Genomic DNA, 14,617 nt, shown 5'->3' on the forward strand with positions numbered 1-14,617 from the left:
AGGCACGGGACATGGACAGTCTTTAGCTATTTCAAGTCTTCTCTCTCCCCCTGGGTATCAATAACAGCAGCAGCTAACATTTTTTAAGTGGTTCCTCTGTACCAGATACTGTGCTCAGTGCTTTACACACATTCTTTCTCTTGTCCACATGCTGAGACTAATGCCAGGTAATATTATCATCTCTATTTTGCAAATGAAAAAACTGAGGTCTAGAGAGGTTAAGCAACTTGCCCAAGGTCTCACAGCTCTTGGTGGCAGCCCAGGATCTAAACTCCAGCAGTATGTCACTAGAGCCAGGATCTTAACTACAGGTCTGTGAGACTTCTGGGGTGTGGGCTTCTCCCCCAGTGCCTGGCTCAGCCTTAACACAGTTAGGCCTACCTGATCACCTACCATGTGCTCGGCGTGAGCCCTCAGGGAGTGGACTTGAACCAAAATGGCTTTGTGCTTGGGGACCCCGTGATTGTGCAGAGAAGTACACTGAAATTGTTATTTGTTGAGCAACAAAATTGATACCATATCTGCTCTGGCAAGGCTGAGAATTTTCTTAGAAAAAGCACAGGAACTTAAGAACCCAGCTAATCTTTGAAATATACAGGCCAACCAAATCAGGTGTTAAGATACTCCCTAGCTTCCAAGGGATCGAAACTGATTCAACTGAACGGCAGAACTAGAAAGAGCTCCTCCTGCCAAGAAACAAATGGGGAATCTGAAACCCAGAGGGGAGAGGATCTTGCCTGAAGTTACCTCAACACTCCGGAGAAGCCATGGCTCCTGCTCCCCCAATCCCTGTCCTTTCCAAGTTCTTGAGACTGGGACTAGAACCAGGGCAGAAAGGCTTTCAGGCCATCTGGGTCCTTAAGAAGCTGCCAGGAGTTGAGGTAAATACCTGCCCCAAAGTGACCAAAAGTTTAAAAGTCTTCACAGTAGAGACAGGGCCCTAGGTCTTACCTTCAGGGAGAATGGGACTGTTCTGTGGAAGCTGGATTTGGGAAGCCAGGATTTCTTTCCCAGGCCAGCATAAGCCCAGCTCAGCCCTGCTCCAGGACGGGAGTTTAAAAGGTAGTAGCTCCTCACCTGGGGCCACACCCGGGTGAGGCTCTCACCAGGAAACTCGTCGGACTGGCCGTCTCCCAGACAGCACAGGCCAGAACGCCACTGCCTGTCTGTAGCCTGGCGCCTCTCCCAGCTGGGCCCTGCTGCCCGCCCCCCCAGGGCCTCCAGAGCAAGAGGGAGAAAAGGCCTGCTCTCCTCCTGTAAGGCCAGCTCGGCCTGGGTCCCCCAGGGCCAGTCCCAGCCTGGGCTGGGTCTGAATGAAGGCAGCTGCTTCCTGCTTTGCCTTTTTCTTTCACTTTGGGTTTTAACCCCAAAGTGAAACTAAAGACTGGGACGATGTGGGAAAGACGGTGAGGGTTAAGGCCTGGGAGGGCTGAACACCTGGGTTCTAATCCCAATAAGGCTGCCCACTCACTGGGACACCTGGGAGGAGACCAACTCCAGGCCTCAGTTTTCCCATTGATAAAATGGGAGGAAGGAACTAGGCTGGTGATTTTAAACTAGTCATTTTAAACTGGAAAAATTATAGAACTTCCCCTTCTTCATCCTACCACTGCTGAAGGCTGAAAGGGAGTGGCAGAAATGCCCTGTGGGGGACTCTAAAGGACCTTCCTGTTGGCTCAGAGGAGGCAAAACTGGCCGCAGCGTGGGGACCCTCCTGGTCTCCCTGACTACCTCTTCCTCGCCTGTCACCCAATCACCTTCATCCTGAGCAGGCCCTGGAGTTCCAGCATCCTGGGGCAAATCAAATTCATCCTAGGCATGAGCCTGACTCTGTCCTGGCATAGCAATTGGAGACACCCACCAACAGCTGCCCCAGCCATCTATTAAGACTGACGGTAGCCCACTCAGGACTGGTCCAAACATCAGACTCAGTGACTCCAGGGTGCCCGGTACAGTGTCTAGCTAAGACCACTATAATCTGTTTTACGGGGTTTCCCCACTGGCTGGTTTACCAAATTTTCCCACTAGCCTCGTGACATGAGAAAGGTATGGATGAGCCTCCCCATTTTTCAGATGAAGAAAATTGAGGGTCAGAGAAGGGCAGGGACATAGTGGCCAAGCCTGCACCGGTATTCGGGAGCTCAGTAAATATTTGCTGAATAAATGAGTTCACTGGCCCAGCAGCTGCCAAGCAGGTGTAGCCCAAGCCAGAGAAACACAGGAAGGAGGATACAGTGTGGGAGGGAGGATGCTTCTCCCTGGAGACCAAGTCATAAACAGGTCCCAAGGTACCTACAACAGAATTCCCTCCACCCAATCCTGGCCCCATCTTGTCACCCCTCCAGCCCATTTCTTCCCTTCATTTCTCACTTCCTTCCATCAGCACCTTACTCTGGAAATACCTCATTGGCTGAGGACTACTGGGTGACACTGGCCAACCCCCTTCCCCTGTCTGGGCTGAACTGGAAAAGTCTGTTCTCAACCAAGGAAATGAATTTGAATCCAGGGGAGGTAGAGTGCTTTTTAAAAAATACACATTTTCAGAATGCAAAAGAAGGTAATTCAAAAACATCTAGCAGGGGCACCTGTGTGGCTCAGTTGGCTAAGCGTGCAACTTCAGCTCAGGTCATGATCTCACGGTTCATGAGTTCAAGCTCTGCATCAGGCTCTGTGCTGACAGCTCAGAGCCTGGAGCCTACTTTGAATTCTGTGTCTCCCTCTCTCTCTGCCCTTCCTGCACTCACACTCGTGCATTCTCTCTCTCTCAAAAGTAAATAAACATTAAAAAAAACTTTTTTAAAAACATCTAGCAAAATTTTAGGTGCATAGACTCTTTGCAACAACAATTTCACTTGCAGGAATGGTTCCCACAGCTCCACAGGCATACAGGCAGGCATACATACGTGTGGGGAAGGGTGCTCGCTGCAGCAATGCTCACAGCAGCAACACTGGAAACAACCTAAATGTCCTTGAGCAGAGGACTGGACAAACAGCTGGTGGTCCATCCACTGACAGACTGTCACATGGTCATGGAAAAGGAGGCCATGGACCTGTGTACATCTACAACATAGTTAGACTTGCGTGAAGAAGACAAAGCACAAAACAGCAGGCTGTAGGCAGAGAATATGCCACCATTTGTGTAATAAAAAAGGATGCTATTGACATAGCTGCCCATATATGAAGAGTATTTCTGGAAGGAAACATCAAGACTGTTCCCAGTGATCACTGAGGAGTGGAGGTGGGAGAGACCCTAATTTTTCATTGGGCACTTTTTTCTACAAAGTTTGAAAGTTTAGCCACATACACAAATTGCTTTTTCAATAAAAATGTAATTTTTACATAAAATACATAAAAATAACTCTACATACATAAATATACAAATACATAAAAATAACTCTAGCAAAATGCACCCAGAGAAACCTCTTGTATGTCTCAGGGCCCAGGCATCTGGATTTTGAGGCCTAGCCTCTACTGGTCTAGCCTTGTAGAACAGGTGGTCAGCCTCTGACAGTAGATGGAGGCAGCCTGGACATCATAGGGCTCTGGCAGGGGAAAAATGTCAGACTCATAAAAAACTTGGTCTTAAGGCATAGGGAAGATGTGAATATGGCTTGACTGTGGAACAGGTTCAGCTAAGAGAGAGCTCCTACAGGGAGCAATGGGGAAATTATTATGTAAGGCTGGTAAGACGGGAAGAGGAAGGATTATTTCTTTCAAAATGGGATCCTAGCAAGTCCCTTCCTCTCTAATGCTTGGTTCCCACTCATGGGACCTGAGGGGGCTGGGCCAGAGTCCTTTCTAGGCATGAAATTCTAGGATCTGCCTTTATTTCATCTCATTTAATATTAAAGGAGGCAAGGGAGGGTCCCCAGCTCAGCACATGGCCATAGGGCTCCACACCTGTGCAGACTGTAATCAAATATTTGGAAGCTGGAGAAAATTCAGGCCAGGATGTTGAGTATAGCAGCCCTCGGGCAACTCCCCCACCCCTTGTCCCCCAGGAGAAGGAGCAGATGGCCTTCTGTTGAGATGTCCTTTCTCACCTTCTTGTTAATAATTAAGTCATGACTGAAGACCTCTTTTGTCACTTTTGAAGTTCAGTTTGCAGAAATTTACTGCCTTGGCTTGCTTTTCCACAATGCTCTAGGCTCAGGACTCACAGACTACAACAATCTAGATCTAAGCCACAAGCCCAAATTACAGGGGTCTGCAGTGGAAAGAGTCCAGGGTGCGGGTCAGGAGTGCTGGCGTAAATCCTGGCTAGACCTCAGTGATACTGTGAACTCTGGGAGGTGAGTGACTAAGTCTCTTAAGACTGTTCTGCTTGCCACTGTAGTGACAAGGCCAGCTCGCTGCCTGGCACTCAGCAGGCACTTAAATATTTGTTGAATGAATGAACAGCTCAGCCAGTGAATCCCAGAGTAACCTTGGTCAAGTCACTTTCTGGGAAACAAGGAGAACAAGAATAGTAATGACCTCCCAGAGGTATATAAGATCTACTGAGATAAAGTGGATGAAAGTACTTTGCAAATCAAAAATAGGCTAAACAAATATTAAGCATCCAGAACCAACACGTGGAAAACAAAATAAAAAGAATGAACATACGTATGGATGGTCAAATTTGTGAGAAACCATGGGGCAAATGGTAAAGCATTAATCAAATGAATTACTACAATTGAAAGCGACAGTACAGGCTGCTTGCTCCAGTCCACTGTTCCAATGTCTGAGTATTTTCTCACAAGAGGCTGTGTCTATTCAGAAGCAGAACAAAAATCCCTCATCAAAACCTTTGTCTAGATTTTGGTATGAAAAAGATGGGTGCAGTTACAATCATATCTTGCATATAGTTGGGCTCAGAGAACATTTGCCAAAGTAAACTGGCATATGGGTCCTGGGGGTGTTTACCTCCCAGGGAGGGAAAGAAGAAGGGGAGTGAGCAGCGCACAGAGGATGTGCCTGCCATGTGGTTGCTCGGCCTCATGACCCACGGTCCAGCTCAGGGGGACACACAGAGGAGGAGAATGATTGGCCAAGCCATCAGCTTCCTAGCTGTGCAGTGGGACCAACCGTTGCTGCCTCCCATGGAAGCCGCTCGGTAAGTACCAGTTCCCTTCTCCTTCTCTCTGCCCAGGAAGTATCCTTGGCTGCAGCCTGCGAAATGGGAACTGGGCTCCATCACCTGGCTCTCCAATGTCAAGAGCAACTTGGGACAAGTCCCCTCCTGTCTTTGTGGGTGGCTGATTTCTCTGGCTGGGCCAGGGAACACCCTCTCTAGTGGCAGCTGGCTGAGAATCCCAATGAACCCAGTCACGGACGAGCCACCGTTGGACCAGACACATATGAAGTCCAACTCTGGAGGCTGCTCACAGCCTGGTGAGTAAAACTGATGATGTGAAGGCCCCTCGCTTCCCTGACTCTCCTACCTTGAAGAAATTCTAAACTGGCACCAGCCCCGACTTTCCAGACCTTTAGAGAGTAAGGGCTTATAGGCTTTAGGGGATGTATTTGTGTGCCCCCAATTCAACAGGCAAGAAGATTCAGATTCCTGGAACCCTGATAGTAAGAGTCTCTTTTCCAAGAAGCAGAGCTGAACTGTGGTAAGAGTCAAGAGTATGCAGACAGTCAGCCCTGGGTCTGAGCCCCATTTTCCTTATCTGTAAAAGGAGGCCGGTAAGTCCCTTTGCCTCCAGCTTGGTGTAAGGATTTTCGACAGCACCCATGGAGGCCCTGGCACAGAGCCTGGCACATTGCAGCTATATAAGCAATTTGCTCAGATTGTTATTTCCTCCCCCAAAGCAGCAACACCCAACATCTTTCCCCCTGGGCCATCAAACCCCCAGACAGGCTCTCTTGAGAGAGCATAACACCCCCTGCTACCCTATATGTCTTTTCCCATCCCATGGGCTCCACCCAAACCTCACCCTCTTCTTTCAGCTGAATGCTTGCAATGCTTCCTCCCTGTCATCATTTTCATTCATTCCAATTCATTCAGCCTGATTCACCTTCTTGGGGGGGTGGGGGGGGGGGAGTTGTGCTACCCCTGCTCTAAAATCTTCCATGGCTCCCCAAAGCCTCTGCTTTTCAGCTGATGTCCAATGTTGCCTACAACTTCCTGACCCCTCCCAGATTTTTCATCCAGAGCCCTGATGTATCAGCAAAACTGGTCTACTCACCCTTTCCCTAAATACATGCTTACCTTCCAGCCTCCGCACCTCTGCCTTTGCACAAACCATTCGCTAGAACGTCAGCCCCACCCTCTGTCTCTGCAAATCCAGCCCCCTTCAAGAGGGCTCTTGTTTCCTCTGGCACACACTCACTTCTTCCTTCCCAAACAATGCTTTTCTTCAGCAGACGCTTAATTACAGACTGTCACACAGTCTCTCATAATTGTAGGCCTTGTCTCCCTTGTCAGACCATAAGTTCCCAAGTGCAGAGGCCCTGTCTGTTCTTTCCCAGCCTCTCAGAGCCCAGCCCAGGGCTGGGAGGACAGGGCCCTGGTCAGAAAGTGCTTTCCAAGCCCATCTGGCTCCAGGCTGAGCCAAGTCTAGCTCCACTTGGGACCATTTCTCCCCCTTTTGTCCTATGAGGAAACTTAACTGCCCAAACCAAACCTCAGTGTTCCCACTCTCCACCGGGTGACCTAGGCCAGCAATACACAGAAATGGTGACCTAGGTGGGCAGGCAGGGCCATGGTTCTTGTCCAGCCCTGGCATGGTCTTATTTTGGGATCCGAGGCACATCCCTGTCTTTACCCTTACCTGGGCCTGCTTCTTCGCTGAGAAACAAGAAACAATCTTTTAGCTGTAGAATATGGATATCATTTGTCTTTAAGATAGCCTTGGTTCCCACGAGTGGGTGGGTGAGGAACCAGCTGATTCCAACACAGGTGGAGGGAGGAGAGGCAGCCACAGCCAGGACTGGGAAATCCAGGAATCTGAGAGGTGATGAGACTGCACACCTCATCAGCCTCATTAAACTCCTGTTGATGACAGGATTGCGTTCCTGTCTAAGTGTTCAATTCCACAGCCCTCACCCTGGCCAGGTCTGACAGTGTCTGCTGCCAGGGCTAAGCAAGGGAAGGGTAACTTGCTTCTGGAAACAACAAATCCTGCCCAAAACAAAGATGAGGAGGAGCCAGTTTCCTCACCTGTAAAATGAGGATAATAATGGTATCTGCGTCATAGGATTGCTGCAATAATACGGTGAGATGATGCCACAAACCATTTAGCACAGTCCCTGGCACCTGGTAAATGGCACTGTAGCATCGGGTTCCTTATTCTCAAGGGGCCTTTACCACAGAAGTTCTTATCCTCACAGCAACCTGTGAGGAAGGGGTTTCCATCCCAACATGACAGAAGAAAACTGAGGTACAAAAACTTGATCAATCCAAGGTCACGCAGTGGGGGACAAGCCAAGCTGTGATACAAACCCAGGAAACGCTCAGTTCAGCTTTTCCCAGAGTGCAATCCACAGGCTCTCAGCATCAGAGCAGCATCAGGTTTGAACAGCTGACTCCTGCCCCTACACCTGCCAAAGGAGACTCTCTGGGGAACCCAAACTTTATAAAGCTAAGAGACCTAAATTTTATATATAAGGAAACTGAGGTGCAGAGAGGTGAAGTGACCACTTTTCAGCAACGGCCACTTTTCTACAAGTATGGACCTGGGACAGAATTCACAGTCTGTTTCAGAGACTTCCTGGAGGAGGTGGCAGCATTTGACAATGTGGGCCCCTACGGGAAGAGAGGGCACCACAGGGAGGGTACAGCAAAAATAAAGGCTTGGGGCAGGAAAGGCCAGGCAACAACTGTTCAATGCTGCTCATGCTTCCAGATCCCTGGGGAGCCACCGCTGCAGCCGTTCCCTAAAAGCCCAAAGAGAGACATTCCTGAGCCAATCTGAACTTCTGGGAGGAAAGCCTGCCATGCTGTTGTCTACAACCAGCAAGTCTCTGGCCCTCTGGGTGTGTCTACTTGCTGCTCAGGATGACACAGCCAGGGAAGATGGTGACTCAGTCTCCACCCAGCCTAAAGCCAGTCCTGTTTAAGTTTGAGAAGAGCTCAGGGGCTGAGGAAAAGTCAAGCAAACCCTCCTTGCAGAACAGATACCAGACCCAGAGAAGGAGGCCTGAGGGACAGGCTACGAGGCAGAAGCGATAAATATGGAGCAAAGCTGCGGAAGAAGAAAAGTCAAGAGGGCTAGGCTCAAGCCCGCTCTGACACTGCCATGCTGTGGGACCCTGAGCAGGTTCCTGTCCCTCTCTGGGCCCCCTATTCTTCATTCACCTGTGAAGCAGAGAGAACTCCAATGGCTTCTGACTTCCTCCCAGGACTGTTGTGAGAAACAATGGCCAGGAAAGAACCTGACAGATTACACAATGCCTCGCAAAGCAAGTGAGAGATTAAAGGATTACTCCTATTATTTATTACAACAGTCAGGTGCTTTCCTTGTTACCTCAACCTGAACACCAGGGGGACGGGGGAGGCCTGGGGGTGGGTGGGGAGAGGCTGGGTCTCTGTCTTGTTTCCTCAAAGAAAAAAGTGACCCAGATATTATTGGGAGATAAAAGTTCACATTTATTAAGTGCCTATGGTGTACTAGGGGTTTTTTAAACATATAATCTCACTTAATCCTCACCACAATGCTGTAGTGTAAATATCTTGAGTCCAGATGAGGAAACTTGAAGCTCAAAGAAAGTAACCTGCCCAAGATTACAGTGAATGAGTGATGGAGACCAATTAAAACCAGGTGTTTATGACTCTAAAACCCACATTAATTCTACTCTCTGAAACAATCTGTATTAAAGGCAGAACATGCCTGGTATAGAGGCCCAACTCAAGCACTGCCTCCTCCTGGAAGCTCTTCTGAACCCTTTGCCCAGACAGGAGCTCTCTTCTATGAAACCCCACAGCACATGGTCAGCACACATCTTGCAGCATTCGACACCTTCTCCCTCTAGTTCTGTGACCAAGCACACCTTTAACAGGTAAGATGAGATGCAGGTGCAAATTGGTGGCCTTTGAGTTACCTTAGAATCCTCAAATGCTGGAGGTGGAAGCACCAAAGAGCCCATGCCATCCAACCCCCTCATTTTTCAGAAAGAAAAATAGAGAGAGAGACACTTGTCTGAAGTCGCACAGCATCTTACCACAGCCAGGAACAGAACCTTGGCATTCTGCCTCACAGAATTTCTTTAGGGATTCTGTGATTTCAGAGTCAGCCTTAGGACAAAAGACTATTATTCCCATTTTACAGACAAGGACACTGAAGCATAGGGGAAAGTGGCCTCCCTGAGAGTAAGATATGGAGACCAGAATCCAGATCCCCTACTTCCAGGCCAAACACCAAGCCCTTCTTCCTCCCCATCACAAGTAGTCTGTATAGTGTGTCAAGCACAGGGCCCAGAGTGAAAAGATCAATGGATGTTGGAAATGGTCATTATACACCAGTGGGCAAGGGACACCAGCCTGACAGTGACCTCTTGAGAGGCAGTGTCATAGAAGAGGACCAGGAGTCCTTGCTCAACCCTCTATAGGTCCCTATAGGTCTCTGGGACAAGAGTGTTACAACAGCTGATCTCATCTGCTCCAAAGTTCTAAGACATCCTAGGCTCCTTGACAGACTCCTGGTGTCTGTGGAGCCGCTCCCACTTGGGGCCTTTGTTCCCCCACTCTGCAGAGAAGCAGGAAAAGCAGCAAAGGCTCACAACTACAAACTGACTCACTTTATTCCCAAGTGCCACTGGCCAAACAGGGCCCACCCTCAAAAAACAATGGGATGAAATATAGAAAATCAAACTGTCTCCCAGCACAGACATCCAGCTATGCACACATGCCTACCTTTGCAAACTGACAAAGAGCAACCAGGAATCAGAGCATAAATAAGGGACGGCTTGCTCCCTGCCCTATTGGAAAGGCAGGCGTAATCCTGAATAATCAGGTGGTAATGGAACAAAGGGTAAAGAACTCTGGGTAAGGAGTCTGGGGCTGGATCCCTGTCCTAGCTCTGCCACGAACTAGCTGTGTACCCTAGGCAAGCTGTTTTCCCTCTGGGGGGGCTCAGTTTAAAGACAAAGTGACACTTCACAAATCATGTCTACAGATGTTTCATTGATCTTCACGACAACTCAGTGGGGCTAGCACAGTTATTCCCTTTCTACAGATAGAGAAACTGAGGCTTGGAGTGATCAAAGGTCTCACAGCATGAAGTCGGCAGAATCAAGGCCCAGAGTTCTTAGATCACCAAAAGAAATACTCAAGGGTGGTCAGATCAAGGACAACTCCTCTCTCCCGTCATCCTGAGAGTCTCAGCAAGACTAAGGCAGCACAGTCCCTTGTTCACCTGCCCAGTCTGGTGGCCTGCAAAGTTCTGGCCACAAACCCTACAGCCCAGCTGCCTAGAAGACCGCACCCCCCTGCAAAATTTCATTACTCAAGTTGGCAAGAACGCAGCCCCCACCCCCCAGCCGGGTCTAAATAAACGCCCAAGTGATATCACATCCTGCCAGCTCCAAAATAGCCCAGGCCTGCCCACAAGCGATCACAAAGTGCCAGGCCATGCAGGACCAAGCCAATAGGACGTCCAGCCCATGGCACCCTCCACACACTCAAGCAACTCAAAGCAGAAGCCTCAGAGCAGAAGGCCCCCCACTCCCACCTCTGCCAGGAGGCCTGGCCCCTCCCTCCTTGCCCCTTTCTTGGGAGGCCCCAGAGCCTCCTGCCCCAGCGCCAGCCCTAGCCCCAGCACCAACCCCATGGAGCCTCGCCGCGGCCAGCCTGCGGGCGGACTCCGGCCCGACCCGGACACCCCACCACTCACATTGCTTCAAGAGCTCCAGACACAAAGCCATGAGGGCCGGAGGGGGGTCAGAGACCCAGAGACCCGGCAAAGACAGAAAAGGGGAGAGGGAGAGACAAGGGAGCAGAAAGCAGGGAGACAAGGGGCAGAGAAAGCAAAGGGGTCAAGAGCCCTGGGCAAAGGAGCGGGCTCAAAAGGGGGCCTTCAGCACAAGAGCCACTGAGTGGTGAGGCCACCAAGACAGATGCGGGGGCAGAGGCAGGGAGAGCAAAGCGGAGGACCCCAATCTCCAGAATTGGGGGCCACAGAGTCCTGAGAGAGAACAAGGAGAGACAGACACGGAGACAAACCAAGGGATAGCAGGAAGGGGTGAAGTCTGGGAGCTGGGGAGCTTTTGGGGGGTCCAAAGGAGCACCTAAGGGATGTCGGAGGTCCCAGCGTGTATGGGGGGGGGGGCACCAAGAGGGAAAACCCCGCGGAAATGAGGACTAAGAGGAGGGCAAGACCACAGGGATTTGAGGGTACAGACAGAGGGGAGGACCCCTCCAAAGGATGTGCGGGAATCTTAGAGGGGAGGCGTGGGGAAATGAAGGGGGTGTTCTGAAGGAAAGGCCCCCAAAGATGTGGGGACACCGTGAGGGGGAGTCCCGAGGAACGGGACGCTCAGAAAGGGAGGCTCCGAGGGATGAGCGGAGAGCTTTGAGGGGGACCCGAGATCCGGGCGCGAGGGAGGGGCTGTGAGGCACCGCGAGGGCAGAGACAAAGAGACAGCGAGCCGGGGAGAGACAAAGCGGGCGGAGCGGGGAGACGAGCCCGAAGGCTGGCAGCCGGACAGAAGGACGGAAGCGCGAGCGGGCGGGTGGACGAACGGACGGACAAACGGGGAGGAGGGCGGGGGCAGGGCCGGGCGGGGGCGGCGCCCGTCTCCTCGCGGGGCCGCGGCTGCTCCGGGCGGCGCTGGGCGGGCCCCGGGCGTCCGGGCTGAGGAGGCAGCGGCGACGACGTGGACCGGACAGACGGACGGAGTGACGGACGAGGCTGGCGGCAGCTGCGGCCAGCGGCGGGCACTCACCCTCCTCCCTCACGCGGCCCGGCCCGAGGCTCCGGTTTTGTACGCCCGAGGGGCGGGGCCTCCGGGTTAAAGCCCCGCGCCAGCCCCGCCCCGCCCCGCCCCACGCGTCAGCCGCGCGCGCGCGCGCCTCCCGGGACTCCAGGGGCGGGCGGGGACGCGCGCAGCCCCCTCGGCACGTGGCCCGGCGCGCAAGCGCGCGGCGCGCTCAGCCAGCCCACGCCCAGGCCCACGGACCGTGAGAGCGAGCGCGCGCCCACGTCGGCACGCGCATGCCTGAGCACCGGGGGCTCCGCCCCTCGAGCCGCCCCGCCAAACCGGTTCCAGCTGGAACGGGACGCATGCTCTGTGCCGGGGGAAGAGCGGTGTGAGTTCGCACTAGGTCACTGTGGCGACACCTCGCTGTCACCGGGGGAAACTGAGGGTCACAGCAAGCAGCCTAAGCTGGTCTTCTTACCCCTGCATGGTCAAATTAGACCTCAAGTACTATGGACTCTACGCCCTAAGTGTTTCTAGTTGTCCCCTCCCCTCATCCTCCCTTTGCTGTCCTCATACGGAGTCCTCTAGATTGGGTTCGAATCCCTACTCACCCTTTGGAGGGTTCTGTGACCTTGTATGAGATGCTCTTTCAGTCTCCCTGAGCCTTTGAGTCGTCCTCGGCAAAATAAAACGAGCACACTCAGTGTTTCCTGAAGGGCAAAGCACGGTAGGGGCTGCCCGAATCCCTAAATCACTCCCTTCACGTCTCATGGCCCTCCCAGTTCCCCATTCTCTCCTGCGAGGCCCCCACTCCTTGTTTAGTCCTGGTCTTGAGTCGTTCCCTTACAGCCTCACCCTTCTAGGCTGTACCTGTAGAAGGTCTGCCATCCACAGACCTAACTCCTGTTCCCTGACCTGCCTTGCTGGGTGACTTAGGCAAGGCCTTACCCTCTCTGTGCATCTCTTTAATAAATGTAAATTGAGAAAAGAATCTTACTGAATAAGATGAAACAGTGTTTCTGATACCACTGTAGCGATTTTTGTACAGAGGCATAATAACAACAAAAGAAAATGAGGGTTATGGAGCCACCTGGATGCCAAACACTGTGCTAAGTAAGCACTTTGAAAGTATTAGCTTACTTTGTCCTACTCACAGTTGCTATGCTACACCTGTGCTATTCACTTAGCGTTCATTTTCAAATTGATTTACTTAGAAAATTTCTAGAAGCCCTTGAGGAAGAGCCAGGATCAGTCTTGCTCTACCCTGGCCACAGGGAACCTGCTCCTGCTCCTGCTCCAACTCACCAGGCACCCTCTTGCCTCAGGACCTCTTCTCCCTGCCTGGCATACTTCCTCAGCTTCATCCAAGTCTTTGTTTAAACATTTGTTTCTCAACGAGGTCTACCCTAGCTATCCTGTTTCTGCTGCAACAATGCCCTCCCCCAGGCTATTTTCCAATAAACCATACATTTGCGTTATTTATGTTTATTATTTTATCTGCTTCCCCCACCCCAACATAATGTACTCTCCTAGAAAGCAGGGGTTTCTGTTTTGTTTACTGTGGTGTCCCTGGTGGCTAGAGCACAGCCTGGCCCACTGTAGGTGATCAATAAACATCTATCCAATGAAAAAGTGGCTTGATTGCAAGGCTCATGCCCTTAACCACTACTTAGTAGGGGCTCTAAGGTTCCATTTAAGCACCTTAGTCTTTCTTCCTCTGGAATGACCTCTCTACCCCCAAGGGTGTAAGAAATGCCCCTTGTTCAAGAATCTCAATCCTGGGCTTTATGGCCTGTCGACCAGTCCTTAATCCCAGTCACTATTTCCCCCCAGAAGGCTCAATGGGTCTGCCTAAAAACGGGATTTAGAAGGGTGATGATCTGCGCACTGAACACACAGTAGGTACTTGGTTAACCAGGACTGTCCTGGACCAAGGCTTGGTAGAGCCTTGGGAAGAAGCCTGCCTTCTGCTCAGGGTCTCCTGTGCAGAGGTACAGCAACAGGGAATTCTGACCTCTTATCACCACTCCAGGAAAGCCTCCTGCATCCTCTTATTATTCTCTCACCCTATGGCCCCTGCCCAGGCCTCACTGCCTTGCCTGGACCGCCAAACCATCCTGCACAGCTTGCCACATAATTCTCCCTGAAACTCTTGTAACCATGCCACATCTCTTTACCAGGCCCCCTGGATGGCTCACCCACCCACAGGATAATGGGAAACTCAAGGCTTAGGAGTCAGGCAGACCCAGGTGAGAAATAGCTCCTTGACCTACTAAGTGAGTGACCTTGACTTGACTCACCTTCTCTAGGCTGCAGTTTCTTTGAAAGAGGTCTGCACATGTGTATATGTATGTGAGGTCAAACTGGGTTAACTTAGGAATGTCAGATATGTGTAACTATTCTGGCCACAGCAGACATCACCAATTGATGGTGGTGCCACTCTTCTCTGCTTAACTAAATCTCAGTCCTGGGCTCCAGGGATCAGAGATGACACAGCAGTTGAAGTCTGTTTGCAATCTCTGGACATGATGGTCTTTGAGGTTCCTCTCAGCCTTGACACTCTGGGAACTGGAGTGTCCAATCTGACAGGAGCCTGTAGTATAATAATCAGAGATTGTGGAGGGCTAGGCCTGGCAGATGGCTTCAGGGGGACAAGGCTGACTGGAGGGTTGACTGCTTACTGGAATTTTGTCAGCCTCCCTTCCTCTATCTGTGGAGGAGGGAGTGAATCAGAGGAGAAACTGGGAACGTTCTAGGGGAGACAGCAGGGGAC

General features: G+C 51.4%; 1 protein-coding gene across 4 annotated transcripts in view; it reads right to left on the reverse strand.

The window, feature by feature from the left end:
* DLGAP4 (DLG associated protein 4) overlaps positions 1-14,617 on the reverse strand; it is an 86,835-nt gene that overhangs the window by 55,138 nt on the left and 17,080 nt on the right. Inside the window, exon 1 of one of the 4 annotated variants that reach the window (XM_047851716.1) lies at positions 10,818-11,862. The exons of the other annotated variants lie outside the window; for them this stretch is intronic. Within the exon in view, the coding sequence (XP_047707672.1) occupies positions 10,818-10,848 (31 nt within the window). The 5' untranslated portion in view covers positions 10,849-11,862. Of the gene's footprint in view, positions 1-10,817; positions 11,863-14,617 lie in introns of those variants that run through there. 4 annotated transcript variants of the gene reach the window in all.

The sequence above is a fragment of the Prionailurus viverrinus genome, chromosome A3 (genome assembly GCF_022837055.1).
Source record: "Prionailurus viverrinus isolate Anna chromosome A3, UM_Priviv_1.0, whole genome shotgun sequence".
Taxonomy (NCBI): domain Eukaryota; kingdom Metazoa; phylum Chordata; class Mammalia; order Carnivora; family Felidae; genus Prionailurus; species Prionailurus viverrinus.